This window comes from Nuphar pumila, chromosome 3, assembly GCF_984573655.1.
Source record: "Nuphar pumila chromosome 3, dmNupPumi1.hap1.1, whole genome shotgun sequence".
Classification (NCBI taxonomy): domain Eukaryota; kingdom Viridiplantae; phylum Streptophyta; class Magnoliopsida; order Nymphaeales; family Nymphaeaceae; genus Nuphar; species Nuphar pumila.
The window spans coordinates 106,725,719-106,751,065 of NC_143251.1; the positions used below are offsets into that span (position 1 = coordinate 106,725,719).

Genomic DNA, 25,347 nt, shown 5'->3' on the forward strand with positions numbered 1-25,347 from the left:
AATATTCAGGTCAGATACTCAGCAAAAAATGATGATCCAAACACGATCTACATATTGCTTGGGCCGGGTTTGGGTTGATCCATATATTATTCTGGTCAGTATTTTTCATGACCATACCCAATAATTCATGTTAGGGTGAGGTAGGGTTACCCCATACAAACCCAATCCATTGACAGCCCTTTGCATCACTCCCTGTTGGGACCCCCATTTCTTGGAAAATGTGGAGTACCATAAACTCATATTCAATATCCATGAATGGTAGGTATCACGAGCAGCCAAAAAACAACACACACCAACCATCTAGGGATAGCAGTGGTCCAGGGGAAAATAGGCTCGGCCCCTCTTTGCCCTGTTTGGATCAGGGATAAAGGACATAAAATGAGGATGGAGGCAGGGATGAAGGTTAAAATCAAAACCCGTGTGCTGATGGAGGCAGAGATGGACTTACGCTTTCCCCCATTCCCCTCCGTCCTCAATCTCCGCTAGTAAAATAACTAAAATACCTTTAAGGATGGCAGTGGACCGGAGAGAAACAGCCCCGCTCGCCTTACTCTGTTTGGATTGGAGATGGAGGACATGAAACTGGTATGGAGGTTAAAACCAAAACTCATGTGGGGATAAAGGCAGAGATGGAGGGCAGAATTTTGAGACGGGGCGAGGGTAGAGAACTTGTCCCTGAATCCGCTCTAGTCCACTGCCATCCCTACAACCATCACCAACATACTTTTTTTTTTCTTTTTTTTGCCTTGCAGTCCTTGTGATTTTATGATTGCTTTCTCTTTTGTTATGTAAACACATAACAAGGGATGCAAATGGCTCGGATGCAGAACAGCTAAATACATTAGGGAGTAGGATCCTGTGGGATCCAAACCTCCATCCTGAATCTGACTCATTTGCATCCCAGCACATAACTATTACCATATGTTATGGCTTAATAGTAGAGTCGCACTACCTTAGCCTGTGGCTCTCGGTAGGGCTGTCAATGGATCGGATATGTGTCGGGCATCCTACCCGACCTAAATCTGACCAGAGTAATTTTTCCTTCATGCTTGACCTGTGATCTTTTTGGATATCTGACCCTCACCCGACCCGACCCAAGATGTTATTTTATATGGGTTGGATTCGGGCTTTCATTTTCTTGACCTGATATAACCTGAACCTGACTACATGTTATGTGGGTGGGTTCAGGTGTACCCTATCATATCCAACCCGTTGAAACCGCTAGTTCTCTGCTGCAAACCCAGCCAATGGACAAAAGCTACCTAGAACATTGAGCACACCATGACAGTCGCCTACATGTGGGGAGAGAGTAGTAGACCACTCCCATTAAATGGTTTCCCAATAAATATCCAGATCCATTAAACACAATTGACATGCATGGATCTAACATGACTCCAATCTCAAGCCCAAGTCGGCAAACCAACCTTCTATAAACTCCAAGGACAAAAAGTAACCCTTTTTTAAGCAAAAGGAGGACCCCATATTCACCTGCACATAACTTATGTGCCTTTTCTTCTCTTTCTTTTTGACAGTCAATCTGGGGATAACCCGCCCCTTCAAATGGTTAGACCCACGCCTTTGTTTGAACCATTGATTGCCTATGGCTCTCAGTCACTACATTGTAAGACGTAGACTTCCACCAACTTCATCCATGTCCCACAGAATGATGCAAGTCAGACTTTCTTAGGAAAGTGTCCTGGACCCGGAGCTTTAACATCATAGCGAGGAAGAACCATTTAGGGCAGAAGAGGGTGCCACGGCTCTTTGTTTGGTCACAGTGGGTCCCGCGCACTTTCCATGACAAACAAACGTGCCCTAGGTGACTTGATTCTTGGTGAGGTTTTTCTTTCATCAAATAAATAAAAAAATAATAATTCTTAGGACAGTAAAGTTGGCAAAATCTGTGCAAAACAAGAAAGATGATAACAAAAGCAAATAATGCTTGCAATTACAGTATCACACCAATAATGGGAGATAAATATCTTACTTTTTTTTTTTGCAACCTAGTGGAATCTAAATCTTAAATCACAATTATTGTGCATCTTTTAACTGACCTAGGGTGGGTTCAATGTAGACACCCCCTCACTACTCAACAGGGTTGGACTTTAGGTTTAGCTAGCCTTTTCCAACAAGGTTGCTTTGTGGAGAGGCCTACCTAATCAATACGGTAGGTCTCGGACCGAGAGCCAGACATTACCAGGTTCTTAGGATCCATTCTTATCCATCTTTATTATTTGTATTTTTTTATTATTATTTAATTAGTTTTTTGTTGAAGATCATATTTTTGGTTCTTCAAATCTTATGAGTTTCTGATTTATCTCAGTAATAGTATTAGGGTTTCTTTATTGTTTGCTATATATATATATATTCATTGTAAAGAAAAAAGAGAAAGCTAAAATAATGAATTATGAGTGATTTTAGTTATTTTTCTTGTTTTTAATAGTTGTTAGTTTCGTAGCTACACTAGGGTGCCTATTCTTGCAAGGAACAAGTGTGATCCTTCTGTTCACTACATCAGACCTGCCCCATATACTCAATTTGTTGGAAATCAAACAACCTTTTCACAAAATATGTGCATCTGCAAAGGCCAGTGGGACTAGGATGTGTGTGATATGGATTTGCTAACTTTTAAAGCTTGATTAGATGATCAAATCTAACATACTGGTTCAAAACCAAGTAAAAAGGATCACAAATAACAGTTGCATGTAGACTGCCTTTGGATTCAGGACTAGGTAAATGTGAATTCCTAATACTGTGCTTATGAGTCACTAGAATATGGGAACTAGAAGTATGGACATTTCCAATACTCTTTTTTTTTTGCAAATTCAACCACGTGAATGTGTTTTGCATGGCGAATTTGTTACGAATCAACCATTGGATGGTGTATTTTTGATGAAAAATATATGATTTTTGAATGCTTGAAAATTTATAAAGATTATGAGCCGTTGATTTTAAAACTTTAAAAAAATCTCCTTTATGCATCAAAATAGGATGATTCAAGAGCGAGTTCTTATAAAATCAAGCATGTAGAATAGATTCAAGAGAAAATAACAAAAATCATATTGTAGTGACTCATGTACCTATAGGGTATGTATGTTTGATAGCTCATCTCGTGCATCATACGAGACAAAAAAGACATTAGAAACATGTTCTTAACAAACATTGGATGCGGCAGACGGTGTTCTGTGCGTTCGTCGCGTCCATTAACCTTTGTTATTTTTGTTCCACCATCCCCCCTATTACAAAAGTAACAGGGACGAGAGGAACTAAGTATCCTCCACGGGCATGTCTCTCTCGCCCGACACACTCTCTCCCTATGATGCCTCCTTTCGTACCCAGCTAGGACCTCATTTCTGAATCCTTCCCCCACTCCCTCTCCTTCTCCTTCCCTGCAACGAGCGGACCGCTGTCGTCTCCGTATCCCTCGCCACTAGTGCCTAGCTCTCCCTCATCTTCTTCAGCGGCGACAACTGGCGACGTTGTTGGCACCAACTGAAGTAATGGGAGGGCAACCCTCGCTTCTTCTTTTGGCATCTTGATGAGGATTCCGACGAGCCGCCTCCCCTGGTGGCGTTGGCGGCTGCGACGATGGTGGCGGAGAGGCGGAGGAGTAGCTCTCTTTGAGGCACATCATGTTCAGGATCGTCAACTCCACGCAGCTGTGGAGCAAGTGGGAGGAGTTTGTGAGGCGGTGGTGGAGTCCCGACAAGATGATTGACCACGTTTAGCTGGAGGAGGAGCTCTCCACCGAGGAGGGTTTGCCGCTGATTAAGGTCTCCGAGGACATCTCTAATTAAGGTTTAAGCTTCATCATTTTTTAAATGGGATTTTTTTCACTTGTAATCATTTTTGCTTTGTTGGTAGTCGTTTATGTGATCAATAATATTTTCCTTTTCATTTTTGAATGGTTCAAACAAAACTTTTTATTAGCAGTTAACAATTTTCTAAGAACATGCCCAATTTTGATTGGTTGTTTTGGTGCGTTGATGCTTTGTGCAAAACTCTTTTTGCAAACTTGGTCTTTGGAGGGTTTCTTACCCAGCAGGGGGGTCTCAATGGAGCCAAAGGCTGCATTCTTTTTTCTCTGTAAGGTTGTAAAATTTATTTTCAAAAGAAAGCGTAATTGCTCTGTTATTTAAAATCATAGTAAGAGCATAATATAATCTAGTTTATGTGCTATTTACTGTTACTGTGGACATCTGAAATTTGATTCCAAGAAAAAATCCAGATCTCCTACAGATAAAATGGATAATATGCTACTTGAATGATTGGTGATGCAACCAGAACACTTTGAACATGCTTTGATTTTCATGCCTTAATCTTCCAATCATTATACCAGGGACATTCTCAATTGTGGCCAAATATTTGGTAGCAGGCAGTGGCACTTTCTTGCAACACATGATGCAGTAGAACACACATGGCTTTCAGTAATATGTTTTCGAGCATTTAGTGACATTCATTCACTGGATCTTGTCAAACAATTTGCGAGATTACACATTGCCAAAACGTTGAGCTTGGCAACAAAACACTGATGCTTCTCTACAGGATGCAATGCAAGCACAATGTGTGTACCCAGAGTGGCTCACCGCTTTCTACATGCAAGCAGTTGCCCTTGCCAAGCTTGACATGGACAAGGATGCATATGCTCAATGAAGCTGCTGGCCTAGAAGAGAGGCAGAGAGGTAGAATTTCACATAGCTAGCAGCAATAACCATTGTTTTTCTCTTTCCACTCCACATTAAATTTTTGAAAGAATATATAGATGAGGATGTTTGTTCCCTTGATGCATTGAATTTTTCATTTATGTAGTGCAATAAGGCTAAACATATAATACAACCATGTGACAAAATCTACATCAAATCAAGTGACATATAACTCAGGCTTGCCTTCAATGAAGAGGCTCATGAATTCCTCCCCATCAACCGTCTCCTTTTCTATAAGAAGTGCAAGTTTATAAATAATGTCTATATGGGTGGTGATGATATGCCTTGCCCTTGCATATGCTTTCTCCACCAACTCCCTGACCTTTGCATCAACATCAATAGTTGCCATAGAGTAGTCTTTCTGGGGAGATATCTGCACTTCCAACAAGCAAAAGCCTAAGTGTTTTATGGTATCTCATCCAACCGGCAATGTCCAATGCATAAAATCTTCCCAATGCCCTAAAATAAAATCCAAATCCAAGTCAATAATTACATGCTAGCATAATCATACAAAATTCATTTTCAAAAATACATATTTAGAACCTAGCACCAGTGGTTCAACATCATTTTCATATACAATACACATATCCACAACTCAATGGTTCAACATCATTTTGAGAAATACCACATATGTTGGCATAATCATACATTTTGGCTGTGGCAAAAAAAAAATCATAGTTGGATGATAATTCCTTTTAGCTTTGAGAAAAAGTGATAGGATTGAAAGGTTACTGTTTCAACTTGTCACTTGATGGGTATCATGCAAGGGAGCAAAGAAGAAAGCCAATTGTAGGTATTTATCCTATAGTAATAAATGCTGATGCCAAATTCATATTTAGGGCAAAAATCCAATTCAAAATCCATATTTTGGGCAAAAATTCATGATTTTAGATATAATTTCGTAATTGAATCCATATCCGAGCAAAAAAATATAATAAACTTCTTAAAACATGTAAAATGATGAACGAATAGGGTCATATGATTCAAAATGAAGTAATTTGATCCATTATCCATGAAAGTTGTTCGCACATCATCATCAAACAAGAAACGTTTAGAACATAGCATCCAAGTACGATTAAAACAAATATTGGACTTAGAACCGTTGTTACTAAACCAATAAAACAAATGTTCTGTTCTGTCTTTTTTATTCATTTCGTCCAACCGTAGACAAGCCATCAAACATACTCATAAGTTTCAGAAGTTATAATTGCTATATTGCTAGATGGCATTTTAAATTAAAGATTTGGTTCTAGCAGAAGCATTCACTTGTTCCAACATACCCTTGAACTAAACACCCACAAAACCAAGAGGCCGTCACTTCACAAAAAGTGCAACCCCAGAATTCCAAACCACCATGCAAATCTTAGCAGTAGGACCTCCCCAACTCTTCCCCACACATTTCAAGTTTATCGGCTTCCTCACATTCCCCAAAGAGATCAAGAGGAGTTGAATAGAGAGACACCCATCTCCAGAATTCCAGCAAAAGAATCTTCTTCCTCTCAAAATCCCCCATACCCATCTCGTCTTCTTGGATCTTTTCTCTTCTTTGGGGTGTTTTGGAGGTAGGTTTTGCTTATTGGAAAGGGAGACACGAGGAGATCTGATTCGATGAAGATGGGTGCTTTGGACGAGGGATGTTTTGAGGTGGATATAAGGAATGACTTGAAGTTAGGGATCATGAGTGCGTGTGAGGATTTGGGGGATGAAGAAGAAGAATTCGAGGAGGATGGTGGCATTGGTGTTATTGAGGACGCTGTTAAGGTGCTGCTTCAGGGCCTTGGTGAGGACGTCAATAGGGATGGATTGAAGAAGACTCCCCTCCGAGTCGCGAAGGCTCTTCGAGAGGGAACCCGAGGTTCTTCTTCTTATCTGTTTGTTTATCTGCTTCGTTTTGGTATTTGATTGCGAATTTGAATATTCTGTTCGTTTGTGGTTTTGGTGAGAATTGGTTAGATGCCAACTGAATGAGATCGGATAGTTATGTGCCAGATTGTTGTTTATTGCTTATCGCCCTTCACTTTGTTTTCATACTCATCTTGGTGACAGTATGTATTTTTTCTTGAAGTTATAAGGTGCTGAAAGCATATGAGGATCGTGGAGTTCTGGTTAGTTGTTATGTGTTTATTCTGTTTGGTATCAAGTGAAACTGATGAGAAGAGTAAACTAATGATGGGGTTGATCCAAATCAGTTGTTGCTTCTTGTGATTCTAATCTGAGAATTCAATGCATATAAAATCATTTCCACATCTCTTAGCTCATTTGATGCTTTCATATTTATTCTGGATCACATGAAACATTACCAACATACAGATTTGTGTGTCTATGTAGAAGCTATTTAGTTCACGAATTCGTCCTTGTTTACTTGATGTGTTTGTTAACGGCGATTCTATCAGTTACTCTGGAATGACCAAAGATGAGTTGTTGACTGAATTCGGATATACTGAAAACTTTCTTTATATGCTAGGTCACAGATAATTATTGCTATATATATATAATTATAATTATAATTATCAACTAGAATATTAAATGACAATTTCTACAGGAAAAATCCATATGTTTATCATAGGAGGATCTGACGTTTAAGTGGATGGTTCTCTTTTAATGAAGACTAATGAATAAACAGGGTAAACAAATATATTGTAAGGAGGATGAGACTTTTCAAAAAGCTGTTTCAGACTGAATCCTTTATCTAGTTTATGCTTGAAGAATATTTCTTTCTCAAAGCCTTTTCAATCGTGCTGGAGTTGCTTTCTCTACCGAGTCTTCTTTTTCCCTTTTTCGTTTTTCAGTTAAGATTTCTATTCTTGCCAATGCCCAAACCAACAGTTCCCTTTTGGTTTATTTTGTTTTGCTTTTGTTTGAGTGGAGTTGGCGCTACTTGTTTATCTAATATTAATACTTTGATTAATTTGATACAGCTTTAATAGTTTCACAATTTGTCTAAAAAGACAGTAGACTATTAATCACTATGCCTTTTTGTGTTTCCAGTTTATGGAAGAATATTTGCATTTACTGAGTCAAAGTTTGATTGTCACAAATAGTTTCCAACTCTTTAGTGTTTGTTTTGCTCGCTCTTCTTGCTGTAAACAGCTCATGACCAATAATATCTATCAAGTCGTGCCTGTGTCTTCCCTAACTTCGGCCCGAAAACACATAGAAGCACACACATACACACAAAGGCGCATGCACATACACATGCACACAAAAAAAGGAATCTTGGTCATATAAACTCTACATAAGATGGACTATGGAACTGCACATAATTGATTCCCATGTTGAGGATATCTTGAAAGCTGAAAGCTTACTTAACTAGTCTATGGTTAAATATAAGGTGGTATGAGTTTCACTGTGTAATGATTTGATTATCTACCATGGAATTTTGAGTTCCTCGCTGTAAGGTGGCTAGCACTTCCTAAGCTAAAAATTCTGTAGATTTTAAAAGAGAAACTTGTGTGGTCTTATCTTGTTACTTGAAAAGGCATCTATGGGTGAATATAGGCACATAGACACTTGAGAACTTAAAGGTAGACAAATTCTGAGAACTGGGATGGAGGGGACAGTGGGAGTGGTTCAGCGCAGTGATGGTGCATCAGAAGATGGAGTTCCTTTTATTGGAAAATGATTTGAAAAAGGTGCTAAGGATAATAAAAGATTAGACTAGAGAAATCCTTGTAGGGAGGAAGTGAGTAGGAAGCAGAATTTCCACCAAGATTGTACTGGTTCAGTGCATTGCTTAGGTAGGGAGTGAGTGGACAGGTATTTGCCATTTTTTACTATCATGCATATCGGCACTATTGGATATGAATGCATAAAGATATTTCTCAATTTGACACAGATTTTAAAACTAAGTGCCTATAAGATTGTGTAAATTTACTTTTCCTTTATGAAAAATGCCATCAAAGACATGTTTCTCCACTCGGCAATATTGACTATTTTTTTCAAGCTAGAAGTGGTAGCATCCATTAAGCTTACTTCCACAGTTTGTACTGTTTTTTTTGCAGTTGTCTTAACTTATTTTATGTGCCTTTCAGATGAGATTGACTTTTGGGTTTTGTTTGTTAACTCCTTTTACCTTGTTGCACAGCTTCTGTAAGTTCAAACTTGATGAAGTACCAAAAACACTCTTGAAGTGCAAAATTTTGGGGAGTCTTTAATAATTTATTCATCCCATGCTTGAGTTGGTCCTTGGCTCTATGTTTCTGATAACCATATTGACCAGAAGCTCTACTATAGCTTTTAGTTTAATGAATAACAATTTGCACTATTTCCTGGTTTGTGCTTGTCATCCTTGTTCAGGGACCATGCTTATCTTCCGTGTCATTTCAGTTTCATCGGATGTTTCCCACGAGACTTTTACTGGTTATGATAATGGTCTTTGCATCATTGGCTTTACTTTGCTTTTCTCTTTTTTTTTTTTTCTTATTTTCAGAATTCTATCCCTCTTTTTGAAAACGCGAGGGGTTAGATTATGAATTTCAAGCCTTCAAGATTTTTATATCCACTAAATTCCAATCAAAACATATTGGTGAAATTGAATATATTTGGCTAGTGCTTCAGAAGCCAAGTAAACGAGTAGCTTCTTGTAAGGTTAGGATCACTGATGCCCGCCCTTTTGTTCCAATTGATGCATTGAAGGTACTTTCTTTGAGCTTCACAAGGAAATATACCAAGTGAAAACCTCAGGTCACCCCAATGATTCTACTAATGGTGCAAACATTTAAAGATATGTGATGTTTCTCTGTGATGCCAAATAATCCTAAACGTATTTGGGACTTCAGATGGCTTATGTCCTTGGAGAAGATGGCAGCATTCTTGAGCTAGATCCCAACATTTACTTTGTTTCTTCAGATGGCTCATGTCCTTGGAGAAGATGACAGCATTCTTGAGCTAGATCCCAACATTTACTTTGTTTCTTCTTTTCCTCCTGATAGTTCTGTAGTTATGAATTATTCAATGTATTAATATGTGTTTCCAAGAAATAATATTGTTACCATTTATTCTGCTGAGTTAGTGATTCATGTGAATGTGCTGCAATTATAATGCTGTCAGATCATAATAGAGAAGTGTTAAATAATCCTGAATATATAAAATTAGGAGCCTCTCCATTCAGATCCAACAGATGGTGTCTTTCCAGCAACTTAGAGGGGCATGTACTTTGCTTGAGGTCTTGACTTTCCAGTTGAAGTTTGAAATCGTACTGACAAATTGGAACTGCAATTTGTTTTCTAGGTTACAAACAGAAGGTGAAGGACATTGTTGATGGTGCTTTGTTTTCAGAACCTGGTGTGGATAGCAGAATTGGACATGCAGGAGGAGCCTGTGGGCTGGTGGTTGTCCGTGGGCTTGATCTCTTCTCATACTGTGAGTCCTGCTTGCTTCCTTTCAGGGTCCGCTGCCATGTTGGTTACATCCCATCAGGACAACGAGTTGTGGGACTGAGCAAGCTATCAAGGGTCGCGGATGTCTTTGCCAAAAGGCTACAAGATCCCCAGAGGCTTGCTAATGAAATCTCGTTTGCATTATATAACAGTATCAAGCCTGCGGGTGTTGCTGTTGCACTACAGTGTTGGCATATTCAGTTTCCGGAAGAGGAGAAAAGTGGTCATAGTCAAACTTTCTCTTCAGAAGAGATGCATGGTTGGGCGCAGGTTTCCATCTGTTCTGGTTCTGGAATTTTTGAAGATGAGATGAACAAGGCTTGGACTGATTTTTCTGCTCTTTTGAAATTCAAGGGTGTCAATATAGATAAAACCCAAATGAAGCCAGCTGTCTACCAATCGTGGTGCCTATTTGGTTCCAAGGAGTCGCTTTTGTGCAATGGGCATAATGCAAAAAGCCACCTGAATTCACGATTTGCAGCGAAGTTAGGCACCAACCAGTCGTCCATGATCTCTGCAGCTACTTCAATTCTCCATGCACTTGGTGAAGATCCTTCAAGGGCTGGGCTTGTGGGAACTCCACATCGTTTCATTCAGTGGCTGATGAATTTTAAGCAATCAAGTTCAGAGACAAGGCCAAACATCCTTGGTAATGTAAATTTAGGTTGTCAGAATCATCATTCAAATGGCAAGATAAAACATCTTAGTGTTGGTTATATGGGTAAACATGGTATCTGTTCGGAGCTGAACTTGCCATTTTGGTCCCAATGTGAGCATCATCTGCTGCCTTTTCAGGGTGTAGTGCATGTTGGCTACATTTCAGATGAAGAGAACACAGCTGTAGAGAGGTCTTGTTTGCAGTCTCTGGTAAATTTTCATGGATACCACCTCCATGTTCAAGAAAGGCTAACAAGACAGATAGCAGAAAGTATTTATTCTGTTTTCAATAAAGGGGTTATTGTGGTTGTGGAAGCCAACCACATATGCATGATTTCTAGGGGTATTGAGAAGGTGGGAAGTAGCACTGCAACAATAGCAGTACTTGGTCAGTTTGCTTCTGATTGTGAAGCCAAAGCTATGTTTCTTCAAAACGTTTCCAACAGGACTTCTTCAGGTGGATAAGAAGAAGAAAATTATTAGCTTTGTATTTTCATCAGATATTTATCTGAGATTTGCTATTCTTGATTCCCCTTCTATTTCTTTTTCTTTTCTTTTTACAACTAAAGCATGGCATGCTTAATGTCTTAAGCAGAGCCTTTATGATGTATGGCTTTCTGGGCAATCTGTATGGCATATTATTCTTTTTGTTGGGTAATTATATTCCATCATCAGAATTGATTCTGCTTATACTCTTCATTGGGATTTTCCTGAACTCGGCGCAAACTTCGATGGCGTATCGACTACACAAACGATCAATGGAGACTATGAGTTGAGTGTGACATGAATTTCAAGGTAATCCTGTGTGTAAGCAGTAGTAACGCTCTTCCTAAGAAAGCGTGCATGGTTCTTGAGGTGGCATCACACGGTGGCAGCGACAACATGTCGTTGTCGACATCAATGGGACCCACCTGGCCTTGTGGTGGCACGCAGGCGCAACCACTTTTTCTTTCTTCTTTCTTTTTTCTTTCATTTTTTTCTTTTCTTTTTCCTTTCTTCGTCCTTTCTTTCTTCCTTTTCTTCTTTTTTTTTTCCTTTTTCCTTTCTTTCTTCCCTCTTCTTCTTCTTCTTCCTCTCTTCTCCTCCACGAATGAACCGTAGGAAGAGAGAGAGAGAAACCAGACATGTTAGAGAGGGAAATAAAATGGTGTCTGAAATGAAATGGGGATCTTCGAAACACGTGCTTTGATTAACAAGAGCAAGTGTCAAGAATGACACTAAAGCATAACCCTTAAAAAGGGTATAACTGGAAACAAAATAAAAATAAAAATGTATTCTTTATTGATATGAAAAACCAATTGCTTAAGAAGCATTGGGGTAAAATACAAGAGGGGCTGCACCCCTTTATATACACAGCTGAAAGAGGACTCAATAGAGCTGTTGGGCACAGTCCAACAGCTCTATTTAGAGCTGTTGGAATGTGTCAGTCCAACAGCTCTATTAAGAGCTGTTGGACTGTGTCAGTCCAACAGCTCTATTGCTAGTCAAGTCTGGACAGGACTTGACTAGCAACAGTCATTCTAGTTCAAACTGAACTAGATGACATAAAGACAAAAAAATAAAAATAAAGGAAAAAAAATACAGAAAAGAAAGAAATTAAAAATGTATTTATATATATATAATAATATAATATTATTATATATACATATATGTACAGTTTTACATTTTAACACTCCCCCTCAAACTTACGGTACAATGAGCGAAAGTTTGTCTAAGAGAAAGTGAAATCGGGGAGCAGCGAGAGGCTTTGTAAAGAAGTCTGCTAACTGATATTCTGAAGTGACATATGGCAGATCAATTATCCCGTGTAGATATTCCTCTCTGACGTAGTGACAATCCATTTCGATGTGTTTGGTGCGTTCGTGGAATGTTCTGTTACTGGCAATGTAGATCGCACTTTTGTTGTCACAACACATTTGTGAAGCCTTTGTTGCTTCAACTCCCATGTCAGCAAGCAGTCGTCGGAGCCAAACTACTTCCATGGTCGTGGTTGCCATGGCTCTGTATTCAGCTTCGGTGGATGAGAGAGATACCTTCTGCTGCTTTTTACACCTCCACGAGATTAATGATTCCCCTAAAAAGACACAAAAGCCAGTGGTTGAGTGTCTGTTATTGGGATCACCTCCCCAATCAGCATCAATATATGCAATTAAATCAAGAGAAGAGGATGAAGATAAGAAAAGTCCTCGTGAAAGAGAGGACTTGATGTATCTGATAATACGCATGACTGCTCCCATATGAACAGAAGTAGGAGCATGTTGAAATTGACTTGCTGTATGAACAGCATGTGCTATATCTGGTCTGGTAATGGATAGATAGGAAAGTGCCCCGACAAGCTGTCTGTAAGGAGTAGGGTCTGCAAGAAGTTCTCCATCATCAATCTTCATTTTAACATTAACAACTTCTGGAGTGTCAACTTTCTTATCATCAGTAATACCAGACCTGAAAACAATATCAAAAGCAAATTTAGTCTGAGATAATAAATATCCTCTAGGAGAATAAGCAACTTCAATGCCTAAAAAATATCTCAACAAGCCCAAATCAGTCATTTCAAAATGAGATTTAAGAAGTGTTTTGATTGTTTTAACTCCCTGTTTATCGCTTCCGGTGATGATCATATCATCCACATAGAGAAGAAGTACAATGATCCCTGCATCAGAATTCTTAATAAACAAAGCAGTGTCAGTTAAACAAAATTGAAAACCAATATCAATCATAACACGACTAAACCTATCATACCAAGCTTTTGGTGCTTGTTTAAGTCCATAAAGAGCTTTTTCTAAGCGAAGGACTTTACCCTTAGGAATACTTAGACCAGGAGGGGGTTCCATATATACTTCTTCAACTAGCTTTCCATTTAAAAAAGCATTTTTGACATCCATTTGAAAAATAGACCATTTTTTGATAGAAGCTAAGGCAATTAAGGTTCGGACAGTAGTCATACGAGCCACCGAAGCAAAGGTTTCTTCATAATCAATCCCATATTCTTGGGCATAACCTTTGGCTACTAAACGGGCTTTATATCTTTCAAGAGTACCATCACTCTTGGTTTTAATTTTATAAACCCATCGACATCCTATAGTTTTCTTCCCTGGAGGAAGATCTTGAATATTCCATGTAGAAGCCTTTTCAAGTGCATCTAATTCAGCTTTCATGGCTTCTATCCATTTGATATCATTTTTTGCTTGAAAATATGTGGATGGTTCTTCATATGAGTGAATTAATGCAATAACTGCCCTATATGTGGGTGAGAAAGACTCGTATGATACAAACTTTTCTGGAGGCCTCGAGATTCGGGATGATTGTCTAGTTGGATTGTTAGAATATTTCTCAAGTGCACATGGAGTATTAGACTCTTGTCGCCTGGAATATTGAATACTAGTATCTCTATGAACTTCTTCATTTTCAACATTAAGATCAATAATTCTTTGATCATCATCAAAGTTACAATCAAGGTCATATTCATCAGATGTTGATGTTAGATCTAGCAAAAAGGAGTACTCAGTGACGTCTTTTAATTTTCTAAAATCAAAGAAGCTCTCCTTTTCAAGAAAGGAAACATTTCTAGACACATATAGTTTATTATTTTTGAAGTCAAAACATCTATAACCTTTCTGGTTTTCAGCATATCCTAAAAAGGCACAGGGAATCGCATGAGGGGAAAGTTTATCATTTTTGTCAGTAAATATGAAACATTTGCACCCAAATATTCTTAATCTAGAGTAGTCTGGAGAAATGTTCATTAGTTTTTCAATGGGAGTGATATTTTGTAACGAAGAAGATGGCATCCTATTAATGAGATAGGTGGCAGTTAAGGCAGCTTCTGCCCAAAAGTCTTTAGGGACTTGATTTGCTATTAATAAAGTTCTAGTGGTTTCTATAATATGGCGATGTTTTCGTTCTGCCAGTCCATTTTGTTGAGGTGTATAAGGACAAGATCTTTGATGTGTGATGCCATGCAATTTAAGATAATTTTGAAAATCTGTGGATAAAAACTCTCCCCCTGAATCTGTGCGAAAAATAGTAATATCATTTTGAAATTTGTTTTTAACCATATTATGAAAAGTTTGAAAGTATGAAAATACTTCAGACTTATGTTTGAGAAAGTACATCCACGTATGTCGGGAGAAATCATCGACAAAAATAACATAGTAAACAAATCCTCCTTTAGAAATTACTGGTGCAGGACCCCAAACATCCGAGTGTATTAATTCAAGTGGTCTTGAAGAGAAAAAGGTTCTGTTCTGAAATGATAATCTTTTCATTTTGCCGAGAATACAATCTTTACAATCAAATGATTCGGAGTTACAAAATTTTCCTAGATTTGGAAAATGTTGGATTTTGGCTATATGTGGGTGACCAAGTCTCTTATGCCACAGTTCCAACTCTATTTTTTGAATATTATAACAAAAAGCTTTCTTCGGCATTTCCAAAAAATCCATGTAATAGAGTCCTCCTTCTCTATGGCCTTCCCCAATCAGCTTGCCTGACTGGCGATCCTGTACCCAACAACCATGAGAAGAAAAAGAAATATTACACCCATAATCAGAAATTTGAGATACAGATAAAAGATTTAAATTTAATTTGGGAACATGTCTAATTTCTGGAATAAAAAAATTTTTTGTTTTATAAATTTTTTCAAAATTTCCTATTCCTTCTATTTCAAGAGAAGTCCCATCAGCAGTAAAGACCTTTGACACACTTGTTTTATTTTTAACACATTTGGATAGACTTTGATTATTTGGGGTCATATGAAAAGATGCACCAGAGTCAAGAAGCCAAGAAATTTTACCTAAATCAGAAAAAGATGAGGCTGCTGCGCCGGTTGAAGCTTCAGATGAGGAAGAGGCACCTTTGATGAGAGGCTGAAGAATCTCCATTAGTTGGGCCAGGGAAACTGGTGCATCCTGATCTTTAGGCTCCGATCCAGCAATTGCAGCTCTTTTTTCTCTCAGCTCCTTAAGTTTGGGACATTGTGGCCTGTAGTGTCCCGGTTCATGACAGTGATGACAAATAACTTTCTTCTTATCATAGTCACCATTTTGTCGGTTAAAGTGAGGAGGCCTATATGATCGAACATGATTCCCTGGTCTAGACACGGCTAAAACGGAATCATCTTCAATTTTTAAAGAACCTTTCCGGAGACGATTTTCTTCCATTGTTAACTCTTCAATAGTTTCAACAATAGAAGGAATTTTCCCCCGGTGAAGTAGGGCCGATTTAGTGGTTTCAAATTCCGGCCTTAATCCAGTGATAAACTGGTAAAAATGTTTAGCATCGAGTTGTTTCTGACGAAGCTCGATGTCTTCGGCACAATGCCACTTTGGTTCTAAAAGGGAAAGTTCTTCCCAAAGTTCGGACAACCCATTGTAATATTCACGAATAGTTTTGTCTCCTTGTGTCATCATTCGAACTTTTTCTTGGAGGTTGCACACGTGTGCAATATCTTTAAGGGAATACATATTCTTAAGGTATTCCCATGCCTTATCGGCATGATCAAATTTGGCAAGACTTGAGCATTTTTTAATGTCAACGCTATTGATAAGCCATGACATTATCTTCGCATGAGATATTCTCCATTCTTTCCATTTCTTCTCGTATGAGGCAATAGCCTTGATTTTCTCTTCTTCCGATAGAGGGACCTCTTTATCTCCCTCCTTTTTAGTAAGAGATAGCTTAGGTTCCGAATCGGAACCATCCACAATCCCCCATAAGCCTTTTCCCCATATATGGTGCTTCATGATTGAAGCCCATGTTACATAGTTCGTATCGCTTAGTTTCATAGGCATGATGGTGACTTTATCATTGTCATCCATCGATTACAAGGAGAGAAAGAATAGGGATAGAAGAGAAACAAGAAGGAAAATGAGAAAGAAAGAAAAAAAAAACAATACAACAAGATGTGAAATCTTCTCCAATGAAGTGATAAAACACTTCTCTTCAAGTGGCGAACACTTTTGCAAATGGGCACGGAAACCGAGGCAGCTTTTCCTCAAGATTTAGTACTTCCGCGGCTCTGATACCATGAAATGAAATGGGGATCTTCGAAACACGTGCTTTGATTAACAAGAGCAAGTGTCAAGAATGACACTAAAGCATAACCCTTAAAAAGGGTATAACTGGAAACAAAATAAAAATAAAAATGTATTCTTTATTGATATGAAAAACCAATTGCTTAAGAAGCATTGGGGTAAAATACAAGAGGGGCTGCACCCCTTTATATACACAGCTGAAAGAGGACTCAATAGAGCTGTTGGGCACAGTCCAACAGCTCTATTTAGAGCTGTTGGAATGTGTCAGTCCAACAGCTCTATTAAGAGCTGTTGGACTGTGTCAGTCCAACAGCTCTATTGCTAGTCAAGTCTGGACAGGACTTGACTAGCAACAGTCATTCTAGTTCAAACTGAACTAGATGACATAAAGACAAAAAAATAAAAATAAAGGAAAAAAAATACAGAAAAGAAAGAAATTAAAAATGTATTTATATATATATAATAATATAATATTATTATATATACATATATGTACAGTTTTACATTTTAACAGTGTCAACTAGAAGGAAACCCCCGGTAGGTGGGGTCACTAGCCGACAACTTTCAACGAACAACGAAGCAGAGAGTGGGGGGGGGGGGGGTGGTGGTGGTTGGTGAGCAGAGGCCCCGACGGAGCAGGGGGTGGCCGGTGGTGTAAAACCCAAGATTTTTATTTGGCAATTAAAATGAATAAATGATGAATTTTATGTGCATCTATGACATGAACACAATTTCTTGTTTTTTTTGAAATTCTTAAATTTCTTGATTTTCTTGATTTCAAATTATTATAAAATTAAGTCTCAAGTTATAAAGAACATTGCAAGAATAATTATAAAATTTAAAATATGTGGACTAAACAAGAAAGTAAATGATTTGTATATTTTTAGATTATGAATATTAGATTTGGATCTAAATCCTAGCATTTGTATCCAATATGGATTTGGATCTTAAATTAAGTAATGAATTTCACTAATGGTATTTGGATATAACTCAATTAGGTTGGATATAATCCATGATATTTGGATCTAATTAGGGATGAATTGAGTTGGATATAACTTAGGATTCTTAGATCCAATCTCATTGGATTGGACCCATAGGGTGGAACGCTCTGAAGAACATCATTATTGTTTCGACATAAATTTTAGTTGATCAGTGGCTTGCCTATTAAATCAAAGTCGACTTTGACGTTCTTCATTTCAAGGACATCAAAATCGACTAACTACACTCCCAAATTGGTGTTGATTTGAGTATTTTATCATCGACTGAAATTTATGCTTAATTGTAGGTTAAAAATCAACATTTTTCAGTATCGACTAAATTTTTTTTGTCAATCTGTGCGTACGATTAAATCTAAGACCACCATGATGATCTACATTTCAAGGACTATCAAATTGACTATTTAAACATCGAATTCTTATGAGTCTTTGGGTCTGTAGGCCTCCTGAAAGGTTATCATGTCACTAAAACCAAAACCAGGGTAAGAAGTCTCCACATTTTCACTCTAACTTAATTAATTTTGAAATTTAATAAATTAGGACCGATAAATTTTTTTTTGATTAATAAAAAAGATTAATAAATATTAACATCTTATATTAGAGATGAGACTCTTGTTTAAGCCCATTTATAAATAGAGGCCTTCATAAGGAGGATTAACAATGTTAGTTCTCACTTACTCTCCTATTCTCATTAAAATTCTTCTTCTTTTTTCTTAGAGCTTTTTCAGCAAACATTAAAGTTGCTTCATGATGCTAGGATGAGAGACAAAGGTATTGGTGGTTTTGAAAACATGTTTTAGGTATGATTCATCCTATCTGTAGAATAGACCGAATATAAACTTATAAATTGTGCATCTTGCCGACTCTACAAGTTGATCCATGGTGGATCAGATCTGAAATAGGTTTAAAAAATATTTTAAAAGTATTTTTAATTCAATATCATGCTTTAAAACAGATTTTATAAAATCATTTTTGGTAAATCTATGCCCGGACAATTAAACTGGGAAATCGGGTAACCCGAAACACATAGTTTCATGTTTCTACATAATTTTAGATAGTTAAATATTTGTTTCCATCATGATTGGATATATATATTTTTGCATGTGATTACAGTATGAATCATGTTTCTGCAAATTTCACTACAAGAAAAATGTTAATTAGCGACGGAAATTTGCGACGGATTTTTTCCGTCGCAAATTAGCGACAGATTAGCTAGAGAAAACTTTCTTAATGAATCCGTCGCTAAGTAGTGACGGATTAGCGATGAAAGTTGTTTCATCGCTAATCTGTCGCTAATTAGCGACGAATTAACGACAACAATTATTTCGTCGCTAATTCTCAATACAAGAAAAACATTTTAGCGAGGGAATTTTTCCGTTGCTAATCCGTCGCTAATTAGCGACGGAAAAATTCCCTCGCTAAATCCCTCGCTAATTTTCGATTTAAACCGAGCGCGAAATTTTCCCTCTCTCCCTGTTCGAAATTTAAATCGATCGTGCTCGATTTAAACCGAGCGACGTCGGAGAGCGCATTGGAGATCATGTACATGAGAGTGGAGGACGGCGACGCCGGAGGACAGTTGGCAATCGTTGGAGGACGTCGGCGCCGGTTCACGGAGGACGACAACGCCGATTTACGGAGGACGGCGACGCCGGAGGACAGCAACGCCGGAGGACAGCAACGCCGGAGGACGGTCGGCGATCGCTGGATGACGTCGGCGCCGGTTCACAGAGGAGGGCAACGACGGAGGACGGTCGGCGATCGCTGGAGGACGTCGGCGCCGGTTCACGGAGGACGACGATGCCGGTCCACGGAGGATGACGGCGACACCGGTTCACGAAAGATGACGGTGCCGGTTCATGGAGGACGGCGACGCCGGAGAGCACCGGTTCATGGAGAACGGCGACGCCGGTTCACGGAGGACGACGACGCCGGTTCACAGAGGACGGCGATGCCGGAGAGCACCGGTTCACGGAGGACGATACAAGTCCGGCAATGAGGCAGAGCGATCGTTCTGTGCATGCAATGCCTGTCGGGTGCGGTATAAGTCCGGCTTAGTGCTGCCGGAATACCGCCCGACAGGGATCAATTTTTTTTTAATTTTTTTAAAAATTTAGCGATAGATTAGCGACGGATAATGTCCGTCGCTAATCTGTCGCAAATTAGCGACAGATAAGTTTTTCCGCTAATTAGCGAGCAAAAATTCGCGATGGCCTATATCCATCGCTAATCCGTCGCTAAACAGTTTAGCGACGGCTTAGCAACGGATTAGCGATGGATATAGGCCGTCGCTAATCCACGGTTTTCTTGTAGTGTTTATTTCATGTGTTTCATGGTGTTTTCGTATGCTAGCATCTTAAACTAGTTATTATGTGCAAAAATCATGATTTATTTTGATAATTTTGATTCCAAAGCATGTGTTATGATCATGTAACATCTCTTTACGACTATAGATGATGTTTAAATATTGTTCATGTATTGATGCATGATTAAAAATAGATATTCCATGTTTATGCTTGAGTTTTCTTGTTTTTATCATAATTTATATTGTATTTTTCATGTTGTTTTCATTTTCTTCACCGATCCATCATGGTATAATAAATTTACCTCTCAAACCGGATCACTAATGACAAACCCTTTCATGAAAACCTTCCAAACGTCTAGGAGGTGTTTCGAAAAATATTGGGCCTTATTGGTGGTACGAAAGTGAGGGTTATGACTGCTGCAACCCAAGACAAAATTTTTGTCATGCATGCATAAAGATTCTTGATAGTCAGTATTGCAAAAAATCTAATAAGTCAATGGTTTCAAGTTAATAACTGATTTTTGGATATATTATGCACATTATATGAGTAGATTTGATAAAAATAAAAGAAAATTATGTTTTATTTTCTATAAATCTGGAAGACTTACATAAATTGTGAAAAAATTAAGATTTTAAAGAAAACCTGGATCCAGAACTATCTCAGATAAGATCTGGTCTAGAAAATCTAAAAAATTCATATAATAAAGTTTTTCAGCCAACTTAGATAATTCTGAAAGCTAACAACCATACATTTTACCATTGTGTATGGTGATTGCTTCTTTGAGAAGCAAGATTCTGGTAAGTTCTGTCAAGAACAGAAAAATAGTTTTTGGTATGTGAATTTTCATGGGCAAACGAAATCGCTTTTATGAGATCTACCACTTGGAATTAGAAGTTAATATCCTCTGCTATAACTGAGAATTTTTATACAGTTATATATGTTTGTTTTGATGGTCTGTTAGACCCATGAACAACATATAAATTCTGATATTATACAGTTCTTAATTTTAGATAATATCTCGACTTATAAAATTATTTTTTTAAAATTATATGCTTGATTATGATATGAGATGTTAATTATGTATATGTTAATGTGAAATTTATCATAAATATGTTGCATGTATGTATGCAGATTATTTGGGCATGATGACATATAAGACTACATATTAAACATGAGAATTAAGCATGATAATTAGACAAAATGGTATGCATGTGTTATTCTATGAAATTTATGGTTCATGCTAAATTGAAATAAATCTAATGCATCATGGAGTGTGGTATGTGGCATGGGATATGTTGTAAGTCATGTGAGGCATGCATACATAGGGCTCGAATGCGAGTCGGGTTCAGTGAAACCAATAAGGTATTTGTGACTACCTGGGTTGACTATGATAAACATGCTCATATGCACATACATTTTAATTGAACTATTGGTTGTTCTTTAAGAACACGTACCTTGAGTTGTGTTTAAATGAGCTAGGTTAGGACACCGTCGTGACTGTAGGTTATTAGTTTTTGTCTTGTGAGGTCATTGTTTGAGCTTCCCATAGTAGAGCTTGAGGATGTTGAGTCTAGTGTAGAGTACACCTAATGTCTAGTTGAACTTATTATGAATAACACTTAATAGCTCATTTGTTTCAGTGACCTACCTTAGAGAGAGTAGGAGGTATACTCATCAATTGACATATTTTGAGGGTATTGATACCTTTTAGAACCCCAATCGTCGATGTAGGGGGGTGGGGCTATCAATTTATCCTAGGTAGATAGTCAAGCTCTGCAGAGTATAAATTGATTCCCTCAACCACTATTAAGTTTCTCTTTCGGTTAAAGACCGCTTCAGTGGATGTTTGGCCTGACTATTGGATGGTCATAGTCCTTTAGGCTATTGGATGAACTAAATCATTTTAATTACTTTATTATTTTTCTTTAGTATCGTAAACTTTGATATTTGAAAGACTAGTATTTGATTTATTACAATTTAATTAATGGTTTGATTCAATTATTCTAGTATTTCAAGTGTGTGTTGGTAACTGTAACCCGCCCACAGTTTGAACCGAATCTAAGAAAAGTTTCTGCTGTGTTCTTGAAAAAAAAATCATGTAAAGGGATTAAAAAAAAAATCTCTAAAAATTTTTGGTTTCAAAAAACCGGGCGTTACAGGTGGAGATCCAGTAAGAGGGGGAGGAGGATGAGGAAAATCGATGGTGAAGGGTGGCATGGGGCTCCAGTCAGTTCTTAGGTAGCCAAATTTGGGTGGACGGCGTTAGGGGGTCTTCCGACGAACCAACACAATGGGGGGGGGGGGATCAAGTGGCTATTGTGGTGGTGGGGTTGATCGGTGGCAAAGGTAGTAGGGGTGTGAGCAGCCAACAAAAGAGGCTCCCCGACAATAACGAATCATGTGGTGGGGCGGGTGTTTCCAACGATGGGGTGGTGGGTGGGGTGGTGTCCTTAAAACGAAACCTAGAAGGAGGTTTTGGTGGGAAAAGGGTGTATGGTGGGGGTCGTGATCTCAAGGGTGCGTGAGGGAGACTGTTAAAAAAAGGTGTCCGTTTATTTTTCTAAAGAAGTGATAGAGAATGGTGGCAGAGAGAGAGAGAGTAGAGAAATAAATAGAGATAGGAGAGAGAAAGTAGACAAATGAATAGAGAGAGGAGAGAGAAAGTAGAGAGTGTGTGTAGAAAGTAGAGAAATAAATAGAGAGAGGATAGAGAGAGTAGATAAATGAATAGAGAGAGGAGAGAGAAAACAATGAGGGTTGCACTCCTCAAACATTTTGCTTTGTAGTTGCTCCTTTGAGTTCCAAGGGTCGTGGATCTTTATCCGCCCTACTACGGCCTGCTTCGTTAAATAGGTTTTCTAGAGTTTGGATCAGTCCAACTCTCTTTGGATTGATTTTCTGAAAAGTGTATTGTTTCAACCCTCGATATACCCTTATTTTCATTCGTTTCTTTCTTAAATGCCCCTATGGGCTTGGGTTATCAGATCTTGATCCAAATCCTGAATACATATCTGATCCACTTTGATCAAACGGATTGTTTTGGATTTTCGATCGATTCGAATCTAGTATGGATTGATCCTATGGAGTCTGTATCGCTTTATCGCTAGCTGAGATGCTGGATATCGGGTCTGGTTCGCTCTAACCCACATCGAACCCGAATTCAATGGCCTTGGGTTACTCTCGTATCCGAACTTAATATTACGTAAAAAAAAAAAATTGAATATATCTATTTAAAATTCTCGGATATTACACTGTTGCACAAGGACAAAGGAGAGGCGGCAATACGCCCGAATGAAGATCGAAGTCACGCTGGACTTCTTGCCAATTCCTTTTGTGGAAATCGATATTGAGCATGGTCGAACCATAGGGCAAGAGGTGAATCTGAGAACAACATCAGTTATTGTGGCCACTGCGTGGCTATCACCCACTCCTCGAATCTGTGTCGAGACCGGCCAGCTCCGACAGCTAACCAACCCGTAGGCAGGTGTGACAAAGTAGAGCAAGCACAAGCCAATGGTCGTTGAACCGTTTTTGACCTCTTTCCGAAAACAACAAAGACGCCCATGGCAGGCAAGGAGGAGATTTCCAACGAGGCCAATGACCATAGTGACATGCATAGGGCAGCAACTCACGCAAAAGAGACGCTGCATGAGGGCAGCAGCAGCAGCGCCCAGGAATGGAAGCAAACCCGAAACCAAGGGCGACAGGACCCAACAAGCCCGATCACATGAACGTGTCGAGATCACCAGGGATACGGTGACACGTGACGAGCCTCGTTCTCAAGTGCTGGGACATGCCCGTGTCGAGGCCACCGCGGACACAGTGACCTAGGCGGAAGGCCGTTCTCAATTGCTTGGCAGGATCACTAAGGACCTGCCATATGCCATATGGCGAGTTTCAGAAAACAAAGCAACACATGCAGACCCGTGATGTGATAAGGCCTACCACATGGACATCTTAAAAAATGTCATCCATTAAAAAAAAAAACATGTGTTTAAAGGCTTTAAACCCACAACCGTGATGACCTGGCAAAATGAAAGAGAGGGGGAGTGTTCAGTTGCAAGATAGGATCGAGGTCAGGGTGAACCACACACACGGCCGACTCCGACCAAACTAACAACCCCAGACCTATATCTGGTGTGGAACATTAGGGGTTTGGGGGAGAGAAGGTGGGCCCGGAAGCATATAGCGGGAATTGTAAAATATAATGAAATAGATGTGATTTTCATACGACGAAATTATTGCTTGACATACAAAAAAAAAAAAATTCTCGGATCACGGGATGGTTAGAAACTTTGCAGCAGGGATGATAATACGCATGTGAAACCGAGGAAGGTGTCAGTGGAGGTTGCCCTTATCATGCTTCATATTGGTAGAACATGAACATGGCATCCTCCTCTTAATAGGCGTCATAATGACCCAAACCAAAGAAAGACATGGTGGAACCTTTTAGACGAACACCCAAAGAAGTAATAGTGACCCAATCCAAAGAAAGACATTGTGGAACCTTTTAGAAGAACACCCAGAGTGGGTGATCCTTGGAGACTATAATACAACAAGGGCAATAGAAGAACAATGTGGATCTCACACAACACACCAGGATTCTCACAGATTTAACGAGATGATCCGCACATTGAAGAGAATAAAATATAGAATGGAGAGAAAAAGTGGAGAACGACGATGGAGAATGACTTTTAGTATTTTTACTCAAAAAGGCTCTTCACACTTCGGATTCATACAATAATTCTTAGACTAGACTTTTATAGCACTAGTAAGACCTTTCTAGATGTATTGAGACTCCAAAAGACTCTTAGAAACTTGTACGTACTTAATAACTCTAGAAGACTCTTAGAAACTTGTACATACACAATAATTCTATAAGACTCTTAGAAACTTGTACATACTCAATAATTCTAGAAGACTCTTAGAAGCTTGTACATACTCAATAATTCTAGAAGACTCTTAGAAACTTGTACATACTCAATAATTCTAGAAAACTCTTGTACATACTCAATAATTCTAGAAGACTCTTGTTTAAGTTTAATTTATTCCCAACAATGCCTCTTCTAAATTAAACTTGCTCCTTACGCCCAATCTTTCTGCATTTCTCTTAAAGACTTGTCCACTAAGTGGCTTTGTGAAAATATCTGTCATCTGATCTTCCATTCTGCAATACTCCACATGAACATCACCTTCATTCACAAGTTCCCTTAGAAAATGATACCGAATCCGAATGTGTTTGGTCCTTCCATGAAGAACTAGATCTTTCGCAACTG

At 38.6% G+C, this 25,347-nt stretch overlaps 1 protein-coding gene and 1 non-coding gene across 2 annotated transcripts; one reads left to right on the plus strand and one right to left on the minus strand.

Annotated features, from left to right (window-relative positions):
* Window positions 1-6,178: 6,178 nt before the first annotated feature.
* Window positions 6,179-11,428, plus strand: LOC149843215 (GTP cyclohydrolase 1-like). Its single transcript, XM_090001739.1, has 2 exons — window positions 6,179-6,558; window positions 9,933-11,428. The coding sequence occupies exons 1-2, from the start codon at window positions 6,312-6,314 to the stop codon at window positions 11,201-11,203; spliced, it is 1,518 nt and encodes a 505-aa protein (XP_089857865.1). The 5' UTR covers window positions 6,179-6,311; the 3' UTR covers window positions 11,204-11,428.
* Window positions 8,954-9,054, minus strand: LOC149843216 (U6 spliceosomal RNA). Its single transcript, XR_016431295.1, has one exon. It is a non-coding gene; the product is annotated as a U6 spliceosomal RNA (small nuclear RNA).
* Window positions 11,429-25,347: the final 13,919 nt, after the last annotated feature.

What these genes read in the sequence shown, in the direction of transcription:
- LOC149843215 (XM_090001739.1), top strand. Translation starts at nt 6,312, where the DNA reads ATGAAGATGGGTGCTTTGGACGAGGGATGTTTTGAGGTGGATATAAGG. An exon ending in TCTTCGAGAGGGAACCCGAG is followed by an intron (nt 6,559 to 9,932) that starts GTTCTTCTTCTT and finishes TTTGTTTTCTAG; the next exon opens with GTTACAAACAGAAGGTGAAG.